The sequence below is a fragment of the Dermacentor variabilis genome, chromosome 3 (genome assembly GCF_050947875.1).
Source record: "Dermacentor variabilis isolate Ectoservices chromosome 3, ASM5094787v1, whole genome shotgun sequence".
NCBI classification, from domain to species: domain Eukaryota; kingdom Metazoa; phylum Arthropoda; class Arachnida; order Ixodida; family Ixodidae; genus Dermacentor; species Dermacentor variabilis.
In genome coordinates this window covers 101,973,715-101,996,156 of record NC_134570.1, presented here as the reverse complement: position 1 = coordinate 101,996,156, position 22,442 = coordinate 101,973,715, and the positions used below count along the sequence as shown (strand labels likewise).

The 22,442-nt window shown below is 44.1% G+C and overlaps 1 protein-coding gene across 1 annotated transcript in view; it reads right to left on the bottom strand.

The window, feature by feature from the left end:
* LOC142574639 (uncharacterized) overlaps positions 1 to 22,157 on the bottom strand; it is a 35,702-nt gene extending 13,545 nt beyond the window's left edge. Inside the window, exons 1-3 of the mRNA XM_075683678.1 lie at positions 22,140 to 22,157; positions 17,711 to 18,479; positions 647 to 1,429 (exon numbers count right to left, since the gene is read on the bottom strand). Coding sequence (XP_075539793.1) covers positions 647 to 1,429; positions 17,711 to 18,479; positions 22,140 to 22,157 — 1,570 coding nt within the window. The remainder of the gene's footprint in view (positions 1 to 646; positions 1,430 to 17,710; positions 18,480 to 22,139) is intronic.
* Between the last annotated feature and the right edge of the window lie 285 nt (positions 22,158 to 22,442).

Below are 22,442 nucleotides of genomic sequence, written 5' to 3'. Positions count from 1 at the left end.
CATAATATCACTAACCCAAGTGCACGCACCGTTATAAAAAAAGCACTGCAAGAGTGAACCCTTACATGGGGAATTAAAAAATAACTCTTAAGTGCCTACGGCGACACAATGATGTATTTATTCCACTACACGATCACCTTATAAGAATTCATGTTAATCATTTTAGAATAAAGGACACTTCGCGAAACTGCGCTTTTCAAGCTGACAAGCACATCAGCTCGCATGGCGAAACAAAAAACAAAAGAATGGCAGGCGAGATAGTGCTTGTTTCAACGACCACTTTTATTTGTCCATTTCCTCCATTATGGAAGATGACGGAATGTCGAGGTTGGTGCACAAAGCTTGTCTTTTTCTTCAAATACGTCACAGTTCGATGGTTTCTGCAAAGAACAAAAATACAAGAAAGAAATGTTAGAAACCGCACTGGCATAAATAAAAAAAAACGTTCTTGTTCCATAGCATGCTTTCCTTTGTATTTTCTTTCTCTACTCCATGCAAAATTCTCTGCCACCGATGAACAAGTAGACGTGTTCATTCAGCATGGTATATGCAAAATTACTATCTAAATAAAGCCATAAAATAAACGACAATAGGCAATATTTGTGCATGTATATACACCCAGATGGACTGAAAGATCTATACTCACACTTCTTCTTGCGGAGAAGGGCACCGTAGTGGTAGGGAGAGCCAAGACCATAGCCGTAGTTCAGGCCGTAGCCGAGGAGACCGTGACCATAGCCGTAGTGGCCAGCGCCGTAACCAAGGGTTCCGACGCCGTAGTTGTAGACTGGAGCAGCGTGGTAAGCAGCGACAGCTGGGGCGTGATGGACGGTGGTGGTGGCAACAGCTGGGGCAGCAGCATAGGTAGCAACGGCTGGGGCGGCCACAGCGTAGCTGGTGACTGGAGCGTGAGCCACGGTGGCAACAGCTGGAGCGTGGTAGGCGGTAGCAACCTTGGTCACAGCTGGAGCAGCAGCGTAGGTTGCGACAGCTGGAGCAGCGGCATAAGTGGCAACCGCTGGGGCGGCGTGGTAGGCGGCAACTGGAGCAGCAGCATAGGTGGCAACAGCTGGAGCAGCGGCGTAAGTGGCGACTGGGGCGCGGTAGGTGGTAGCAACCCTGGTCACGGCTGGCGCAGCGGCAACAACTCGAGCAGCAGAGTAGGTCGCGACTGGAGCGTGGGCGACGGTGGCGACGGCTGGGGCAGCGTGAGCGACAGTGTGCACAGCTGGAGCATAGCCGGCATAGCCGAGACCATAGCCGTGTACAAGACCACCATAGCCATAGCCGAGACCATAGCCGTGGCTAAGACCGCCATAGCCGTAGCCGAGACCGTAGCCGTGGCCAAAGCCGTAGCCGGTGTAGCCAGCGAGAACGCTGGTGGCAAGAGCCAAGAGGACGCAGGCACGGATCTGGAGAGTGATGTGTACTTTTTGTGAGATTGCCGTTTTATGTTAGGTTTAATTACTACTTCATAGCTTTAGCTAGTACAGGTTTGATATGCACTCGCTCTTTTGTACATAATGTTAATTTCTTGCCCTATTGTAAGACCGACTTTGATTTGCGCTCTTAATGTATATCACATTTGACAACTAGAACCAAGCCTGAACCCATTTAGCAGTGATGTTTCGCACAAACCGTAACGCAGAATTCTAAGAGGCTCGGCACAGAAGCGTAAGCTTTGCGTTGAACAACATTGATCCTTTAAGACGATTTTAATTTCGTAGTCTAACAGTTGTTGCATGTCGTATTTTTAGCTTAACTTCCTTCTTAACAAGTAGAGAAATGTCAACGTTATCAATAATTTTTAAAGCTGGTTACCTACTGAAGCATTGAATGAGCAGCTATGTTCGCGTAAATAGGGTTTGAAAATAGTGCTATCCGCAAAGTTACGCCAGCAGTAATAATTTCTAAGGTGATTATCGCAAGTTGTGCTCGGCTAGTATGGCATGTCGGGAACAGGAATTCTTACCATGGTGACTTTAGAGCTGCTGTTGAGCCAACTGCTGAATGAGTGCTGTTCGTACGCGCTTTTATACGAAAATTCCTCCTTTCCTGGCGCCCTTTCTTGAGAAGCTTGAGAAAAAAAACACAAAGAAACCAAGTCTGCATTCATTTTGTTATTTCTCCCCTCTCTGCATAGGAATTTAATCAGGAGTAAGATCTTACGGTACCAGCTGGACGAACAGAAATCAGGTATCATGCCTTATTCACGACGAGGAGGCTTCTGGGAAATTACAAGAATGAAATGATGAAAAAAAGATTGAAAAAAAGATTGAGACCAGCTATACCATTCAATCACTCTGCAATTAAGGCCAAGGAAGCTTTGACGCAGTTGCGAACGGCTATGTGTGGTCGACGACGTTTCATGCGTCGTAAGTGCTCAAATGAATGAAAAAAAAATAAGTCGCTTTTGTGAGATACCGTGGAGAAGGAGAAATAATTGTGCGTAGAAGGCTTCCAGATGGCCACGTTGCAGAATCGGGAGATGTACCGTGTATTCGGAGAACAAGACCTGCATGCTAATTGTGCCACACTTGCCCGACATTCATTCGTACGAGGATGGCATGTCGTGCGCTTACGCCTTCTTCGGCATCACACTCAAGGGATGAATGACCGATCACGCGCAAAGCCTGGAAAGAATTGGATAGAAGCTCCTCTTGTGGTGGACAGGTTATTAATTTGAAGAAGAGTTTTGTATGCCACTGAGAAACCGCCGTTAAGCGATATACGAAAATCACCAACTCCAATGTTGGTTAAAAGGATGGCTGGCGAAAGAATGTACAGCTTCAGTGAGCCGAAACTTCTGCGATCTGTTGGTGTTTGTGACATAGTGTGGCTTATCTATTGCTTGCACTGCACCAACTTGGATCCTAAAAAATGGTGTTGACAAAAATCCCTTTTATTCCTGTGAAATAATGCGCTGAAACTCATGCTTTAAGTGATCATTACCTAGCTGGTAGAGGGCCGTAAATTGGTCAAACCAATTGCTTAAGTTTGACTACGAAGTAACGAGATATTATCTTCTATAACCTATACTCTATTGATCTTATCAGGCCACATAGAGGGGGAACAATAGCGCAGTGATGTTATCGCAAGTCGAAATTGGCGGATTTTTTAGGATTGCAAACTTTCTTTTTCTCGTCATTTTGCTAATTTATGTCAAGAAGGAAAAGTTATGCATTTTTAATCGTAGCTCTAACTTTAAAAGTTTGGCATCAGTGTTAGTTAGGCCACTGAATTCTTCGAATGTTTGCAGTTTCCAGGGAAAATAATTTAATATAGCTTTTTCTTAGAATAATTAGTTGAATGTTCGAAGTTTCGTCAAAAAAGCTTTCAGGATATTTATTTTTTTATGATACCCGCAATGCCAGGAGCCATTACAGATTGGAGTTGGAAAAACGGGAACATAACAATGAAATACGGAAGATAAACAATGTAGCGTATTAGTAATTCCTAATTATGCAATACTGTGTAATATCTTGCCTAATGTGTGTAAGTACGACAGATAATGTAAATAAAATGACGCCTTGATAATTCCTGTTAGTACCATGTTAACCGTTGTCGTCCTTAGTCGTTTGAATGTACGGCAAGTAAATGAAATAACATGTTAATAATTCCTAATTATGAAATGTTAGCGAGCGCCCTACGAAAAAGTTCGTTGTTGACAATAGATACAATTTCACAGGGAAAGTGGTTACACTGCCGTGATAATCTGGGAATAAAAGATTTACTGAAAGTGCTAGTGTTGCCTGTTTGAAGTCCGAACTTATGGCGATGATCGATGCGGCTCGACAGGTAATGAGGCTGAGAAATGAAGTTACTGTGAAAGGAGGAGTGATAACAAAATTATTGAAACAGCGTCAAACGTGCTATTGTTCTTCGACATACAAGTAATGGAAGAGATAGATTGTCCTTCATTGATGTTACGCTAGCGATACGGGTATCATTTGAAAATATGAATCGGACAGAATTATTTTGGACAAGCTCAAGTGAAGAAATCAGGTTTCCATGGTACGGGTCCCACACAGCTGCAGCGTATTCTGATTTATTACGCACTAATGACTGCTAGAGTAATAATTTTAAGGGTGGTGGTGCTTTCGAAAACTTGTCGCGTAAGTAACCAAGCATGCTATTAACTTTACTTATTATGTACTCAGTGGGAATGTTTCAGGTTAGTTTTGCTGCTATATGTACGAGTTAACGGGTTCTAGAGGAATTTTATTTAGACATTAAGTAGGAAGAGTACTTGTGTTCCTCGGCAGGCGTATAACTTTACGATTATTAATGTTAGGTTCCATTAGCTAAGTGTTACACCAATCAATCACATAGTCCAAGTCGGACTGAAGAGCATTAATTTGGTTGTTAGTAATTACTTCACGATATATGGCGCAATCTTCAGCAAACAACTGAATGGGAGATGTCAATGAAGAAGGTTATTCATTAATATTAATCAGGAAAGATTGGGGCCCTCGTACTGATCCCTGAGGCACACCACAATGAACCTCAATCAATGATGAATCCTAATTATTCGCAGTAACAAACTGATATCGGTTTGTATGAAAACACTCAATCCATTTAAACGATTGCTGTCAAGGTTTAAAAGACTCAGCTTGAATAGCAGCAGTTTGTAGCTAACCTTGTCGAACGCTTTGCTAAAGTATAAAAATACAGAGTTGGCACAGGAAGCACGATATAAATACAGTGTAATCTATGAGTGAAATATATTAGTTCGGTTTCACATGAGAATACTTTGCGAAAAGCATGTTGAGCTGAGGTAAAAAATGAGTTAGAGTCAAGAAAGTTAACGAGATTAGTAAATATCACATGATCAAGAATTTTGCAACAGTGGCTGGTAAGCAAAATCGGGCTCTAATTCAGGGGTGAGCTTTTGTTAACAGAGTTATGCAACGGAACCACCCTCCCTATTTTTCATTGATAGGGCCGAGTAGAAGTGTTTATTGATTGTTGGAAAATATTAGCAAGTATTACAGAACTGAATGTGTTAGTGCTTTTCAAACGTTTACTATTATTAGTATCATAACCGGGAGCTGAGTTTAAAGTCAAATCATCAATCAGCCTAGCAATACCAGACAAGTGAAGCGCTATGGGTTACGTAATGAGATAGTTGTAGTCTTCTGTGTGTGGTGGCTCAATGTTCAATGAAGTGGAAAAATTATTTGGAAACGATTCAATGAGAATGTTTGCGCAAGCTTCACTTGAAATAACTTCACCTGACCCGTCTTTCAAGGTGATAGAGCTGTCAGAAGAGGGGTAATGACGCGCCAGAACTTTAGGATATCTGTCGTAAGCAAATCAGGTAATGTAGGGGATAAGTAATTGTCTTTAGCATTCTTACGGCAGTTGCGTACACATGATTGGCAACAAAAAGAAAAACGCCCTCGAAGGGAGATAATCAACGATTCATTATTATGAAGAGCAGAGATTAAGTGCGTAGGGGCGCTGTCACTAGAATTAAGTGACAAAGAAATGTCAGTTGTAAATGATAGCCTGTAATGACCGCTAATATTAGAACTTGCAGTGGCCTTATTTGGTTGGATGCTGGAATTACACCTGCAATACCTGCGTGCTCCTCTGCACTGGCCAGGATAATTCAGTTCAAATTCCTGGCTTACGAACAGTGTTAGATTCTATCATCCCTGTTAGTTTATCTCTACTATGATTAACTTGCGCTTGGGTTTCACATATAACATCGCGTGATTTCTGGCGAATAGGCAGCTCAAAGGGGCTCTCGCGTATTTCGTTTCAGTCTCACTTCGTCCTCATCAGCTTAGCGCCGTAGCCTTTCTTTTTAAGTCATGAACCAATTAGCGTGGCATTAAGTTTTCTGAAATCTTATGCTTAATCGCTACGAATGTTGAATTCAGCGGGAAGCCTCTCTTATAGTATCCCGAACCATTGTAGTGGGCGCCATCGTCCCACTTTCCACGGCCTTGAGCCGTTATGCCATTGACTCTGCCCTCGGACAACAAAGAATATGCTGCGTGCTTGGCGGGCTTGACGCCGTCGTCATGATGTAGTTATCCAGCTGGGGTCGGGCCGACACTTTCGTATTTGCCTGGTTAAAACACGTTGGCGGGCTAGTTGGTTAGAATCTATGGTAGTGTGTATAAGCGCGACTCGACGAGGACGAAGAGGATGTGTCTGTGTGTCTGTTTCTTTCTTCTTCCTCGTCCAGTCGCGCTTATACACACTACTATGGAATCGTATTTGCCGTGATTGTCTCACTGGAGACCAAAGCACCTTCCGCTCAGGACACGACAAAGATTCTAGAGTACGCAAAGTAATTTGATTGTGGAAGTTCGTAGAATGTGAGAGAGAAAAAGAAAATGTTAGAATATGAGGCCACCCACAGAATTGAGAGCAGCAAGGTTTTCAAGCGGCTGTGATGTTATACGGCAATTGTATCCGGCCGCATAAGTCTTGTAGCTTAGTTTGGGTCTATATTTAAACGTATTGCAATTACAAGTAACAAAATGGGGTCGGCCTCCTGCTTTTCTAGGAATGATAACTCTGAGGGGCTTATTTTTTTTACTCATACTTTTTCCGAACTTCCTGCTATTCATATTGAGCTGCACATTAGTGGATATTATCTTCACATTTGGAAATCGCTTAGCCACGTGAGGATTCCCTGGACTGCATACTTTTTAATCTACTCAAAGCAAGCACCTCATCGCATTGTGTAAATAAGTGATTTGACGACTGGAATAGGCCAGTGATACTGGTGCCACACACACACACACACACACACACACACACACACACACACACACACACACACACACACGCACACACACACACACACGCACACGCACACGTACACGCACACACACACACACACACACACACACATGCCAGTAGGAAGCAAAATAGTATGTTCGGTCTAAACGAAACGTAAATAGAAAGCGCACAAAAGAGACAATTTCTTCATATAATCAAAGCCGCAAAGCAAGGTCTCTATGGAAAGAGGGAATGAGATCGTTTTGGCTAAATACCCGCGAGCTTGTGGCACTGAAGCAGTTCTACGCTTCTCCAGTGAGCTTATCTCACCGCAAGGCTAGGCTGACGTGCACAGAATGGTGCCATTGAAAGTTAGCATTGTGTAGACATGCGTTATGCATTGTTTTCTTCAATGTCACAAAGATAAACGATAACAATGAAGCGGAACAGGCCGACAATTTGCGCGTATATTTGCTGCTTGATTTGGGCATGCGAAGTTATATTTATTTTTTTATTTATTTATCAATGCTGCAATCCTCACAAGGAATTTTTGTAGGGTAGGAAACAATACATAAGTAAAGAACACTGTAGCATAGGCAACGACCACAATACATATCAGGTCAACAGAGCTTGAACACAGCAGTGGCACAGCAAGTTAACAAATTTTTACTCAATACTTGAATGAAATGCCAAAAGTGATGATTTTAAAGCTTGGTGTTTGATTAGATGATTTCATTCAACCATTGTTCGTGGAAAGATGGAATAGTTAAAACAATTATCATTACAAGTAGCATGACCAGATGAAAAAGTAATTATTCCCGTGATATCTGTCTTATAATGATGCTTCATAAGTTGAAAAAGGAATTTTAGTCGTGTTACACGGTTTCCTTGCATTGATGGTGGCGGCTTTGCTTTTGTTAAAAGGTCTGTCATTGAAGTGCGCCTGAAGTTGTTATAAATGAAACGAGCTGCTTTTATTGGCACCATTTCTAACTTGTTAGTGCCAGTTTTAGTAAAAGGGTCCCATGCATAGTCTAGCATCGGCAGAACTGCAGGTTTATATGCGAGTAGGCGTACAGTGCGAGTAGAAAGTTTCAATGCCCTCCTTAAAAAAAGCTTGCGGTTAGCATTAGCTACTACATATTCAAGGTGCTTAGCCCAAGTGAGGTGATTTGTCATCCAGAGTGCGAGATACTTATAATGTGTAACTTCGTAAATAATTATGTTATTATTACAGTATGGAAACGTTAGTTCATGCTTCTTATGTGAAATGGACATAGAACGAGTTTTCTCGAAATTAATCGACATTTGTCGGGCATTGCACCAGTCGACAATTTGTCGAAAAGCATGGTTCAGCAACTCTGGTCAGTAAAATTGTGTATCTCTGAGTACAACAAGCAGTCATCAGCAAAAAGCTTAACCATAACTGGAATATCATGCAGCATATCAGCATTCAATAAAAGGAACACCATACTCTACCGGAAGTCGTTGAGAAGATTGATCACTAAAAATCAACTAATTGTTCTCTGCCATCAAAGTATGCTGTTAGCCAATGAGTTAGTCTGGAGTTTTTCAGTATCTTGCTCTATTTGTAAAGTAGTTTTTTGTGAGAGACCCTGTCGAAAGCCTCTGAAAAGTCCATGAATATAGCATCTATTTGCTTCCCATTGTTAATTGCCTTTTCTGAATCCGTGTTGACGCTTCGTGAGTATATCATTGTTTTCCAGAAGTTCGGAGATATGATTATGGATTATGTGTTCTAAAAGTTTACATACCGTAGATGTTAAAGAAATTGGACGGTTGTTCTGAATGAAGGGCTTATTTTCTGTATTATGTAGTGGCTTCACTCTGGCTGCCCTCCAGTTACTCGGTACCTGTTCCTCGCACAAGGACCTTGTAAACAGAACCATCACGTACTTTGATGTCAATTCTGGATACCATTTTAAAAATGTGTTTGGGATGCTGTCCGGGCCAAAAGATATTTTTAGTGTTCAGCTGTAAAAGCATGTTTAGTATACCTGGTTTGCTTATTTGAGCATCAGGTATAGGCGGCGCAAACATTTCGAAAGGTGGCATTACGTCATTATCATTTGTATAGACGGACTCAAAGTGTTCGTTAAACGCATTTGCTATTTCTTTACTGTCGTGAACTGGCTTGCCATTAACATGAAATACAACACATTCCCTGAAGGTCGGAGAAATAGAACGCCAAAATTTCTCTGGAGCCATGGTTATGAAACTTGGTAGCGATTGAAGATAGCGGCATTGTTTATTGGCATGCACTTGAGTTTTAGGCTCAGAGGAAATGTCGTCGTTTTTTTGTGCCACCGACTGCACGTTTTCGATTTTTAATACTTTCTTTACACTTTTCAGTTTCCTTTGGAGCCCTAATGTCTCGTGGGAAGTCCAGGAAGTATTGCGATTTTTCTTGTTAATCGACAACGGGGCAAAGCAATCAAGGCACCCTTTAACATTTTTTTACACCTGCACCACAGCGACACTACGTCTTCCGTGCTACTTGAAAAGTCGTCAAAATTAAGCGAAAGTATAACAATAACTGATACATCATTGACTCGAGAGAAGTTTCGGTAAGATGAACACTCAGACTTCTTGTCTAACACGGTGTCTTTAACGGTGAGTAGTACAGCCTCGTGATCCGATATGCCAGGTACTATCTCGCAATTAGTTTTGGCACTAATTGATCCGCTGACAAAAAAAACAAAAAGAAGGTCAAGCATTGACTGAGAACTGCCTTGAATTCGTCGGCTTTGTTCCACAATTTGCAATAGGTCAAAGGCAAAAGCAATGACCAGCATAGCTTCCCCTAGAGCGTCATGTATATTAAGTGAGAATGTTGCCCAGTCTACATTAGGCAAATTAAAATCTCCTGATAATATATGCGATTACCGGGTTTTACATTCGTATACAAAAATTGCCTAAGCTCGTCAAATACGGCAATGGTAGAATTAGGGGGTCAGTATATTGCTACAATAACATATCTAACAGTTGCATAGTAAGCTGTACAGTAAATACACCCTGCATTGGGTATTCCAGGCATTAAAAAATTGCGCAAGAATTATTTAAAAACTTTTCTAACACCTCCACCTCTACCATCACGGTCTTTTGGATACGAACTGTAGCCAGTGGGAACGAAATCCCTGTCAAACACAGTGTCATTAAGCCAAGTCTCAATCAAGACCGCTATATCTGGATTGTGCAAGAGCAGAAGAGCCTCCAACTGAGTGGTCTTGTTGAGTATACTCCTACAATTGACATTTAATACTTTCAGGGTCTGAGGTGTCTTAGTCAAAAGTCAGCTTGAATTTTTTTAATCCTGCAGCGAGAACGATTTGACTCGTTCCAAACAAATAAGACGCTATCAGTGCTTAGCTTGTCGAAAATTAGTTTTACCTTGGCTCCCTCTGCTCTCTCTTTCTTGCAATTTTTCCACAGTTTACGTATTTGCCGAACACACTTTGAATAGTCCTCGGCTATCCATATTCCGGAGCCTTTGAGCTTATGACATGATCGTAATATTGACATTTTTTCACGAAAGTCGAGGAGTTTCAGAATCACTGCTCATACCCTGCCTGCTTGCGTTTTCCAAGTCTATGGCATCTTTCGACGCCATTCCCCGTTAAACCAAAAATTTTTCTGAAAAACTCCATGCTATCTTTCTCTATACCATAAATGATCAGCTTATTTCTCCGGCCTCTGTTTTTTAAGTGGTCCACCTGGTTCCTAACTGAAGTAAGCTGCCCTTGAAGTTCTGATATTGCGGCTTCCATATCTTGTAACTTCGTTGCTAAGACTATTAGGCTGGATAAATGTCTCTCAACACCGTCAATCCGCTCACTTAGAGTGGAAAGTTCGTCCTCTATCTTGTTCTGGGATATCTGCATGGACTCCATTGTTGAATTCATCTTGCTCTGGCCACATAGTATTTCCAATAGCACCTCCTTTTCTGTCGGACCAGGATTTGATTCAATCTCGCCGCAAGACAACAGATCTTTTCATAATGAAAAGCCAGAAGACTGAAAGCTCTGAACACCCAGTGAGCAAGGCGGCAGCACTAAAGAACGGTCGTCACATGGGTAACAATGTTCACATTTAGAATCACTTAGCTGCAGCGCAAAAGAAAAAAAAACATTGCTCAGCATGGTACCGTGTCTCCTGCTGCCATGCCCACTGGGGAAGAAGGGCTCCGGCGGTAGTCTTATAGTCATTGGAAGTATCAAGTGACATGACGTTGTCGATGTTGTCAAAGGTATATAGCTGCTCATAGCCAGGAATGATCCCGTCCTGGGATGACACCGCCGTAAAGCAGTGTCACTGATGCAGCATCAAATTCTTGGAAGTGGTCGCCACGTGTCGTTTGAGGAAATTCATGCGGCGCCAGCAGAGCTCCGAAAAAGACCTGCAGCGCAAAGTAAAAAAGGATTGCTCAGAATGTTGCCGCGTCTGCTGCCGCCATGCCCAATCATACAACGAATACTAACGGGAGAAATTCCTTCGGCTTTCTTTCATTACGTTGTCGTAGAGCGTTCTTTAACTTCTAGCAGCAGGTCCGGGCATAGATCTAGAGCCTACTTATAGGAAATATTTAAATATTCACTTGCATATTAAGTAGCATAACCACGATCTGGTTATGGGATATCCATACTGGATGATTCCAGACTAATTTCGGCCGCCTGGGAAATACTAAGTGGCACATAGATCAAATAAAAGGGCGCGTTTGCTTTACTTTCTCATAAAAATTCGCGCGCCATTGCAAGAATTGAACCCTGGACCTCGAGCTGAGCAGCGCAACGCCTTAAACACTGAGGCTACTACGGCACGTATGACTCATGTAGTCATATGTAGTAACTCTACAGATGTGATGGTGACAGCCTTTTTTATAAATCACTCAATAACGCGACAACAGGTATGTAAATATTATGCATTGTATTAAACACATACCTCCATGCTGCCTATTCATTTAATAAAGGGTAACTACATTTAGCTTTCTGATAGATCGGTCGATTTCTCTCCGAGTAAATTGAGATGATCGCCGAGTCATTGCAATCAAAATTCGCGGGAGACACGTGGGTAGACAAGCAGGGTGCTCTGCGTCTTTTCATCTTCGCGTGCAGGCACGCATTCGCTGTGGTGAAAAGCTCAGTGCAGAACACAGACAGTTACATGCTCATTACCATGAAGTGAAATGACATAACGCTTCTGCGATAGGAGAATACGGCGAGCTGTTTCTAACACGTAGTTGGAAATAAAATAACACTACACGTATCATATATATCGTCGCGTAGCGTTCAATGCAACGCTTTGCAAAGAGAATCGCTTAATATTAATTGGAACAAGTTTTTTGGGCGTGAAATTATTTTTAGGGTTTGATATGTTGAATTTCTTACGTACACGTTGTCACGCGGATGAGTTAATACCTAAATGAAAAGGTGCATGAGTAAGTGAATGAGCGAATTGAGTTTTGTATGCTTTCATTTGCGGACTGAAATGTTCGGTACTGTGTAAGTGCAGAGCTATGCGAGAAAAGATTAGAAAAAAGACAGACGATTTTTTATTAATTAGAACCCCTGCACGTGCGCCTTCGCATTTCTATTCATGTAGGAAATATATGTTATCCCTTTTACTTATGTGAGTCTTAAGCTAATGCATAAATTACTAACATTCCTCAAATAAATTCCTAATGGCCTAACAGGCCAGTGAGCGGTCAATCTTGCGCAATAGAAGAACTGCTTACACCGTCGGTGAAATAGCTGCTCCGCGTATGAGTATCGCAATCGCATAAAATCGAAATCGTGTAAAATAAGCCCTCCAAATATCTTGTTGCGGCTCTTGCCATTGCAACGTTTTTTTTTTTTCATTCCAGTGGCAGCCCGTGAAACAGCCTAAAGCTGTATAGCGACGGTAGCTGACAGCAATTAGATGTCGATTCTTGAATGATGACAAAGGTACAAACACGAAAAGGTGACGATGACAACGTGAGGACCATAACATGACAATTTTTGGACGACAATCGGTACACAAAGCTGGAATAAATATGATGACATGACCACGATGGCACCAGGACGACGGTATGACAACCGATACAGGACGATGACTCTATTATGACGTCGCAATAACGACGATGACATGGCAACGGTATGGAGACATGGGGATGATGGTGAGTGTATGATGACAATTGCCTCACGATGAGTGTATCAAGAAGACTCTCTTGGAATGATTAGTCGATGACAATGACGTGATGATTATGGCATGCCGAGAGTCGGTTTATGAAGCGGGGGTGACCGATGATGGCACGACCACGACGGCATGACGACAATGGTGTGACAAGGGATGTATGAAAGCGACTGCCTGAGGACAGCAGCATAACAACGACAGCATAATCACGACTGAATGACAACACGCATTAGGATTGTCATAGGATGATGAAGAAAATCTGACGCCTATGGAACGATGTAAGGGTTATGGCGAGAAGGTATGGCGATGAGTATGTGATGACAATGGCGTGGCGACGAAAGTAGGACGAGTGTCATATGACAAAGCCAGATCGATGACAATCTAACGACAATGACGGCACACTACGGTGGTGTGAAAACCAACGCACGACCACTTTATGGTCACAATGGTGGAGAGGTAACGCCATGGGTAGAGTGGGCTAACAAAGCTTCAATGACGACAATGCTATGACCACGACGGCATCACGGCCACAGGCACGTGCCTAGATGCCCAAGCTGTTTAACTTAGGGCACTGGGAGGACGGCATGACGAGTCAGATCACGAATCTAGAGTGGTGACGATTGCTCGAGCATGATGGCTTCACGACCAAAGATGGCTTATGCAGGTAGACCCGCTGGGTAGACCTAATAGTCTACATAGATAGATAGATAGATAGATAGATAGATAGATAGATAGATAGATAGATAGATAGATAGATAGATAGATAGATAGATAGATAGACAGACAGACAGACAGACAGACAGACAGACAGACAGACAGACAGACAGACAGACAGACAGATAGATAGATAGATAGATAGATAGATAGATAGATAGATAGATAGATAGATAGATAGATAGATAGATAGATAGATAGATAGATAGATAGATAGATAGACATGCCAGAAAGAACTGAAACAGGCAATTAATGCGAATGACATCATTAAGACCTGGCTTTTAATTCTTTCTGATCTACGCAACTTCCTTCCTGTAGGACACTTCTGCATGATATGTAATTCTAAAAAGCTATATGGATAGACTATTGGACTCTCAGACCACTTTTACGGAGTGGCTTGGTTTATTTATTTATATATCTTGACTTTTTACATTTGTATTCGTAGCGTTTCGGCCAAAGCCTTATACTAATCCTGTTTTTTTGTGTCGTTGAAGTCAAATACCCTTATATTTGAATATGACTGGCCCACATAGTATTCGTGAATGGTAAGTTTAACCACTTTCGGAACTTCAGCAAAATGCTTATATTTTTTGCTTCTTTGTTAAGTAGGGCAACGCCTATGCACCTACCTACCCAACATGACGGCAACCTGTCGTTTGATGTTGCCCTGAAATTTCGTCCCGTCACACCACGTTCTAATGGACTTCTTGTGTAAATCAATATATAGGGCTGCCGGTGAGCCAGTTGCTATAATAAATATCTGGAAAAGTCACGTTGATGGTCCCACTAGGGTATAATTACCTGAAAAGCCACAATTCCTACTACAAGTAATCATGCAGAGGGAATGACGCAGTGCCACATGAGAAATTCTAGCAATTTTTCCCTTTAGATTTCCAGTGCTGATATAGCGGGTGTCCCACCTAACTTGAGCCATACATTAAAAACGTGAATGTGCCACGTGGCTGTTCAGAACCAAGGTAATGTTTGCCTTCGCTTGGCGATGGTGAAATATTTCTTTGTGCATTCCGCCTAAGTAGTTACTAAGTGTTAATGAATGAGTCAACTTCTCAAATATTATAATAAAGAAATTTTGTCAACGAGAAAATTGTAGACCAACCTATCAGAGCTTTCCGTTGCTCATTGCATACTACGTGAAATCATTTTTCCAGGCATGAGAGAAGGCCGCCAATACACGCGAAATGCCTCAAACGGGCTGTCACGCGGCAATTTTTCGTGTATTCGCGGGCTTCTTTCCTACTTACCCGCCGGAGTTGCTTAGTGGCTATGGTGCTGGGCTGTTAAGGACGAGGTCACGGGATTGTATCCCGGCCATGGCGGCCGCATTTCCATGGTGGAGCAAAATGCGAAAACACCCCTGTACATAGATTTAGGTGCATGTTCAAAAAAACCCTAGGCGCTCCAAATTCCCATAATCAGATCCTAGTTTTGAGACGTTAAATCGCACACCTTTTTAAAGCGAAGATTCCTTTGCCCCTTCCTTCGAATTTCCCATTGCTGCTGCTGTGAGCTGTTGTCGCGCACACCGTGTCGGGGGGTGGTTGAGAGCGTGTATGCAGATGTCAGCGCTAGTAACCGAGAAAACGCAACAGGAGAAACTCGTTTTCACAGTACCAAGCCGAATGTGCACCATGCCGTCTGGAGCTCCCTGGTCAACCCCACATTAGCCGCTTGACAGCTCTGAATCATCCGTGACTCCCTTCTGAAACATTGCAGAAACTGCAGCAGTTCCCTTCTTACTAACCTGCGAGGCCTGAGGAGACGTAGATAGAAGTGTACAGAGGAGAAGGAGAGGGAGAAGAGGCAGTTCCTATATAAGAGACGGGGTAGGTGACGATAGAAGGCAAGGAAGCCCCACTGCTACCTCGGACTCTCGAAGCATTCCCGAATTGCTGCCACACTGTTTGAGGCTAGTGAATGGTCATTGTCGCTGCACTGCTCCAGCGTGCCCTTGGGTACACTGACCGTCTGTACCATGCTCCAGATGGTGGAGTTCTGCTCTTCCCACTGCGGAGCCAACCGCTATCTGGCATGGGGGGCCACTGTCAGCTCTACGAGGCGCTGATTGTGCAGCGACCAGTGCCCTTGGTCACATTTCCACCACACGTGCAACCTCCGGAGGTGCACCTATTCCTGAATGGAGCATCAGAGCACCGGACGCCAGCAGCAGCACTGGAACAGGCTGCTACTGAGTAACTCCTGGAAGAGTTGGACGTGTGGGCTGATTGGGTTCAAGGATGGCTCCGTGTTCTCCAACGGCTTCTTAGCGGCGGCCTGTACCATCCCATCTGAGGGCAGGGGCTGGCAATGCCGACTACCTTTCCGCGCGAGCTCCACAGCAGCTGAGCAGCCGGGACTCCACTGGATGAAGACCTCCTGGCTGAGGACCCCTCAACAAAACCAGTGGCGGTGCTAAGTAACTCGCGACCGACTCTCCAGGTACTCCCCGATCACCATCACCACAGAGCGAGTGAGACCCCCCTGAGAGCAAAAATCTCGGCCCTCTCTGCAGTGGGGGTAGCCATCTGCTTCCACTGGCGGCCTTCCCACGTAGGACTCGCCGGAAACGAGGATAACAATGTCCTTGCCGGCCACCACCCAACCGTTCCACTCACCAGAGCAGTCGCAGCATCGGACTTCTCCAGACAACGACTAAAATGCTGCTCACGTCAAGCCATACGGATAACAGGGTAGCTACAAACCCAGCCCCAAAAGTCCTCCCTGTGAACGGCCTCGTCGTGAGTACCAGCGGTGCCCACGACGATAATGGAAGAGAGAGTAGTCTAGAGGAATTTTACATCCCACAAGTAACGCCGGAAGAAGTAAAGAAAGCCTTGAGAGCTATGCAAAGGGGGAAGGCATCTGGGGAGGTCAGATAACCGCAGATTTTTTGAAGTATGGTGGGTAGCTTGTTCTAGAAAAACTGGCCACCCTGTATATGCCATGCTTCATGACCTCAAGCGTGCCGGAATCATGAAAGAACGCCAACGTAATCTTATTCCATAAGAATCATCGATCATATTCGATCATCGCACCGATCACAGCACCGATTGGCAGAGCTGCAACGCGCGCGGGTGGGCTGCGCATTGCGGCGAACGTTATGCGCATGGGGCAAGCGCAATGAATCGCTTGGGGCGAACCCTTTGCGCGAAATCTAGTTTTCTTTATTATTTTAGCGTTTAGGCCGGCAGCGCCGCTGGTGGTGCTTCAACGTGGCTTCTTCCGATTTCCTCTTCGCGCTCCCTTCTCCCTCTTCGTCTCACCCCCTATCCCCCGCTGCTCTATGCGTTCGCTCTTTCAGCCTTTGCTTTACTCGTTTGCTCCGTTAAGCCGAAGGAGGAGGAGGGGCGCCGACGCTGATGCACGAACTGGCTCCTAAGAGCTGCGCTCTAAAATTACTAACCGAAGTTCACGTACCTTTACCAAAAGAAGCACCGCAAGAGTCAACCATTAAATGGGGAATTAAAACATAACCCCCAAGTGCCTACGGCGACACATTGATGTGTTTACTACACGATCACCTTATATTACTTCAGGCTCATTATTTCAGAATAATCGACCCTTCACGAAACTGCGACTTGCAAACTGACAAGGACATCAGCTCGCATGACAAAGCATAAACCAAAAGAACGGCAAAGGAGACAGTGCTTGTTTCGACAACCGCTTTTATTTCTCCATTGCGTCCATTATGGAAGATGACAGAATGTCGAGGTGGATTCACATAGCTTGCCTTTTCTTTCAAATACGTCACAGTTGGAAGGTTTCTGCAGAGAACAAAATACAAAAATGTACTGTTATAAACCGCCTTGGCATAAAACAGAAAAACGTTCTTGTTACATAGCATGAGTTCCTTTATATTTTCTTTCTCTACTCCATGCAACTTTCTCTGCCACCGATGAACAAGGCGACGTCTTCATTCAGCGTCACATATGAAAAATTACCATCTGTATAAAATTCAGCCTCCATTGCCGCAATAAAATAAACGACAATAGAAAATATTTGTTTATATATATATACACGCAAATGGACTGAAAGATCTACTCACACTTCTTCTTGCGGAGAAGGGCACCGTAGTGGTAGGGAGAGCCAAGGCCATAGCCGTAGTTCAGGCCGTAGCCGAGAAGACCGTGACCGTAGCCGTAGTGGCCGACGCCGTAACCAAGGGTTCCGACACCGTAGTTGTAGACTGGAGCGGCGTGGTAGGCAGCGACAGCGGGGGCAGCGTGGGCCACAGTGGCCACAGCTGGGGCGTGGTGGACGGTGGTGGTGGCAACTGCTGGGGCAGCAGCGTAGGTGGCGACGGCTGGAGCGGCAGCGTAAGTTGCGACGCCTGGGGCGTGGTAGGTGGTAGCAACCTTGGTCACGGCTGGGGCAGCAGCGTAGGTGGCGACCGCTGGAGCCGTGGCATAAGTGGCAACAGCTGGGGCTGCGTGGTAGGCGGCAACTGGAGCAGCAGCATATGTGGCAACAGCTGGAGCGGCGGCGTAAGTGGCGACTGGGGCGCGGTAGGTGGTAGCAACCCTGGTCACGGCTGGAGCAGCGGCAACAACTCGAGCAGCAGAGTAGGTGGCGACTGGAGCGTGGGCGACGGTGGTGACGGCTGGGGCAGCGTGAGCGACAGTGTGCACAGCTGGAGCGTAGCTGGCGTAGCCGAGACCATAGCCGTGTCCAAGACCACCATAGCCATAGCCGAGACCATAGCCGTGGCTAAGACCACCATAGCCGTAGCCGAGACCATAGCCGTGGCCAAAGCCGTAGCCGGTGTAGCCAGCGAGAGCGCTGGTGGCAAGAGCCAAGAGGACGCAGGCACGGATCTGGAGAGTAATGCGCACTTTTTGTGAGATTGCGCTTTTATGTTAGGTTCAATGACCACTTCATAGCTTTAGCTAGTACAGATTTGATATGCATTCGTTCATTTATGCATAATGTTAATTCCTTGCCCTATTGTAAGAGGCACCTTATTCGTGGTCAAAACCTATATCCCATTTGACAACTAGCACCAAGGCAGAAAATATTGAGCAGTGTTGTTTCGCGAAGACTGTCTTTGAAAATTCAAAGGCACTCGGCGCAGGAGCGCAAGCTTTGCGTTGAAGAACTTTGACGTTGTAATATTATAAAGTATTAGAGATATAAGATATAGCCCCTCGGTTAACCCCCTTTCGTCTCGTTCGACGTTGTAAGGCATTTATCAATTCGTACTCTGACACTTGTTGCGTGTCGTTACTTTATCCGCACATCCTACTTGAAAGGTAGAGAAGTGGTTGCGTTATCATTAACTTTTAAAGACGGTTAGCAATTGAAGCAATGAATAACTATGTGTGTTCGGCAAATAAGGTTCGAAAATAGAACGATCCGCGAAAATACGCCAACAGTATTTAATTTCTAAGCTTATCATCGTAAGTGGTGCTTATCATCGTAAGTAAGTCGGAAACAGAAATTCTTACCATGGTGACTTTAGAGCTGCTGTTGAGCCAACTGCTGAATGAGTGCTGTTCGTGCGCGCTTTTATACGAAAATTCCTCCTTTCTTGGTGCCCTTTCTGGAGAAACTACACAAAAAATGGCAGAACGAGGAAAAATACGAAGAATCCAAGTCTGCAGTCCTTCTGTTATCCCCCCCCCCCCTCTCTGCAAAGAAATTTAATCAGGAATAGGATCTTTGGGTACTAGCTGGACAAACAGTGATCAAGTATCACGCCTTATTCGCAGCGAGGACGCTTGTGAGAAATTATAAAAATAAAATGACGAAAAAAATTTAGAACCAGCTATATAACTCAACCGCTTTACAATTAAGGGTAAGGAAGCTTTCACGCAGTTGTGAACTGCAATGTATGGTCGACCATGTTTCATGCGTAGTAAGTGCTGAAATGAAAGAAAAAAAATAAGTCGCTTGTGTGAGATACCGTGGAGAAGGAAAAATAATTGTGCGTAGAAGGCTTCGAGATGGCCGCGTCGCAGAATCGGGCGATGTACCGTGTATTCTGAGAACGAGACTTGCATGTGAATTGTGCCAAAGCCAGAGAGTGCCACACTCTTGCCCGAGATTCAGTTGTACGAGGACGGCATGTCCTACGCTTATGCCTTCCTCGGCATCTAACTCAAGGGATGGATGACCGATCACACGCAAAGCCTGCAGAGAATTCGATGGAAGCTCGTCTTGTGGTGGACAGATGGTAAATTTGAGTAAGAGGTTTGTACGTCACTGAGAAACCGCCACTAAGTAATATACGCAAAACATCAACTTATATGTTGCCTAAAATGATCGCTGGAACAAAAACATAGATCTTCAGTGAGCCGAAAATTGTACGATCTGTCGGTGTTTGTGACTCACTGTGGCTGATCTATTGCTTGCACTGCCTCAAGTTGGATCCTAAGAAAGAATGGTGGTGACAAAAATCTCTTTTAATCCTGTGAAATATTGTGTCGAAAGTCTTGCTTTGAGCGATCATTACCTAGCTGGTAGAGGGCCGTAAATGGGTCAAACCAGTAACATAAATTTGGCTGTCAAGTAACCAAATATTAACTTTTGTAAACTATACTTCATTATTCTTATCAGACCACATAGACCGTGAACGATAGCGCAATGCTCTTATCGCAAGTTCAAATTGGTTTCATTGTTTCTCATCATTCTCTCGTGGAACTCTTTTTTTCTCGTAATTTTGCGAACTTATTTCAAGAAAGAAATGGTATGCTTATTTTTATGGAAGCTCACACTTTAAAAGTATGTCATTGGTGTTAGTTAGGCAATTTAATTCTTTGAATGTTCGGAAGTTTCCACTGAAAAGAATTCAATATAGATTTTCTTTAGGATGATTAGTTGAATGTTCGAAGTTTGACAGAAACGCATTCAATATAGCGTTTTTTTTTCATAAAACTTATTTTGTGTGAAAGGATGCGTGAAACTGCATCAACATAGCGCTTTTGTCGGTGTTAGCAGCTGCTTTTGGAACATCCAACGACGATGTTGGTTACAGCAAATTTCAAGAAAATAATTTTTCTTAGAATACTGACCAATGTACATGATAGGGTTGAAACCGAAAATTATGTCTCTTTATATTTAGAAAAAAAGATATGACTCCCACTTATTCTAGGCAACATTGTAAGATGTTAAGCTTTTGAGCGGCTGAATGAATAGGGACAAATGCTAAAAAAATATCGACGCATTATGCAAAACAGTTGTAGTAGCGACTGCACTAAAACAATGGGCGCTATAACGTACAACTATTCCAATTCTGCAATCGGCACACCGCGATTGGTCAAAAACTTTTTTGGACCACCCCACTTCATTTTTATATCACGCGAGGTAACGAAAACCGCGATAGCTCCCCAACTGACATGACGTGTACACACTGATTATGCATAAGTTGACCGAAGAAAACAAAAGTAATTATTTCTGATTCGACGCCTGTTCGCCATTAGCCCTCGGGGTTCGGTCGAAATTTTTCGGCCTGCACCCACTTCAAGTGCCTCTCACGCGACATCACAAAACTCCCAAAACTTACCGCGCCAAAGTGACGCGTACGCATTAGAGATACATTAATATGCCGAACAAAACTGAATTTTCTTCTGAATAGCCCCAGGCTGCCCCGTTCCAAAAGGAATAAAATATGGCTGCCACAGATCACTCGGGCACTGGCTACTCGCCCTTGCCGGAGAGCATGGGTTTATTTGCGTGTAATAAAACTTTTTGCGTGTCCGTGTAATGTTTTCGAGAACTTTCGGCACATTTACGACGTCGTTCTGCCAACTTTGGTTTCCTCAGGATCCGTTTTAGCGTCATTCTTAAGCTTTCGTTGCATGCTGCCGCGATTGTCGAAGAGCCACCGCAAGGTAAGTAAGACAAAGCGGACCAATCGCAGACGCCGGCACCACCCTCTTCGTCCGGTTATCTATTTTCAGTGCACTGGCTCGGCCCCATCGAAATCCTCTCCGCTTGAGCGTGCTCCTCGCGTCTTGTGAGTCAATTAGATAAGAGAAGCCGCTCAGTACAGGCAATGTTATTCGTCTTTCAAGCAAGCAAAAGTGACCTCCTATGAACCAGGGGAGCATTTGATTGGCTTGTTTCGACAAGCATGCGGGTGACTGCCCGATGCTTGCGCCGGCGGTTACGCAAATTTGACGTCAGGAGATTGGAATAAAAACATATTGGAATAGTTTTACGTTATACGGCCCAATATATGTTTCACAGATATAGCCACAAAACAGCTGATGACCCAGTAAGCTGTCCGGTACCGCAACGTGAGCAAAACGCCCATATATTTTGCTTCTTTGTTAAGTAGGACAACGCCGAAGCACCTACCTACACGACGTGACGGCAACCTGTCGTTCGATATTGTCCTGAAATTTGGTTGCTTTACACCGCTTTTTAAATGTATTTCATGTGGAAAGAAAAATATGGGGGCGCCGGTAACGAGACAGTTGCTGTAATAAATGTGCGCCCAAGTAATGTTCAATGTCCCAACTGGGTATGATTACCTGCAAAGCACCCGCCATGGTCGCTCAGTGGCTATGGTGTCGGGCGGCTGAGAACGAGGTCGCGGTATCGAATCCCGGCCACGGTGGCCGCATTTCGATGGGGGCGAAATGCAAACACACCGGTTTGCATAGATTTAGGGGCACGTTAAAGAACCCCAGGGGGTCAAAATTTCCAAAGTCCTCCAATACGGCGTGCCTAATTATCAGAAAGTGGTTTTGGCACATGAAAGCCAAAAATTATCTTACCTGCAAAGCCAAAACTCCTACTACAACTGATCTCGCAGATGGAATGACGCAGTGCCA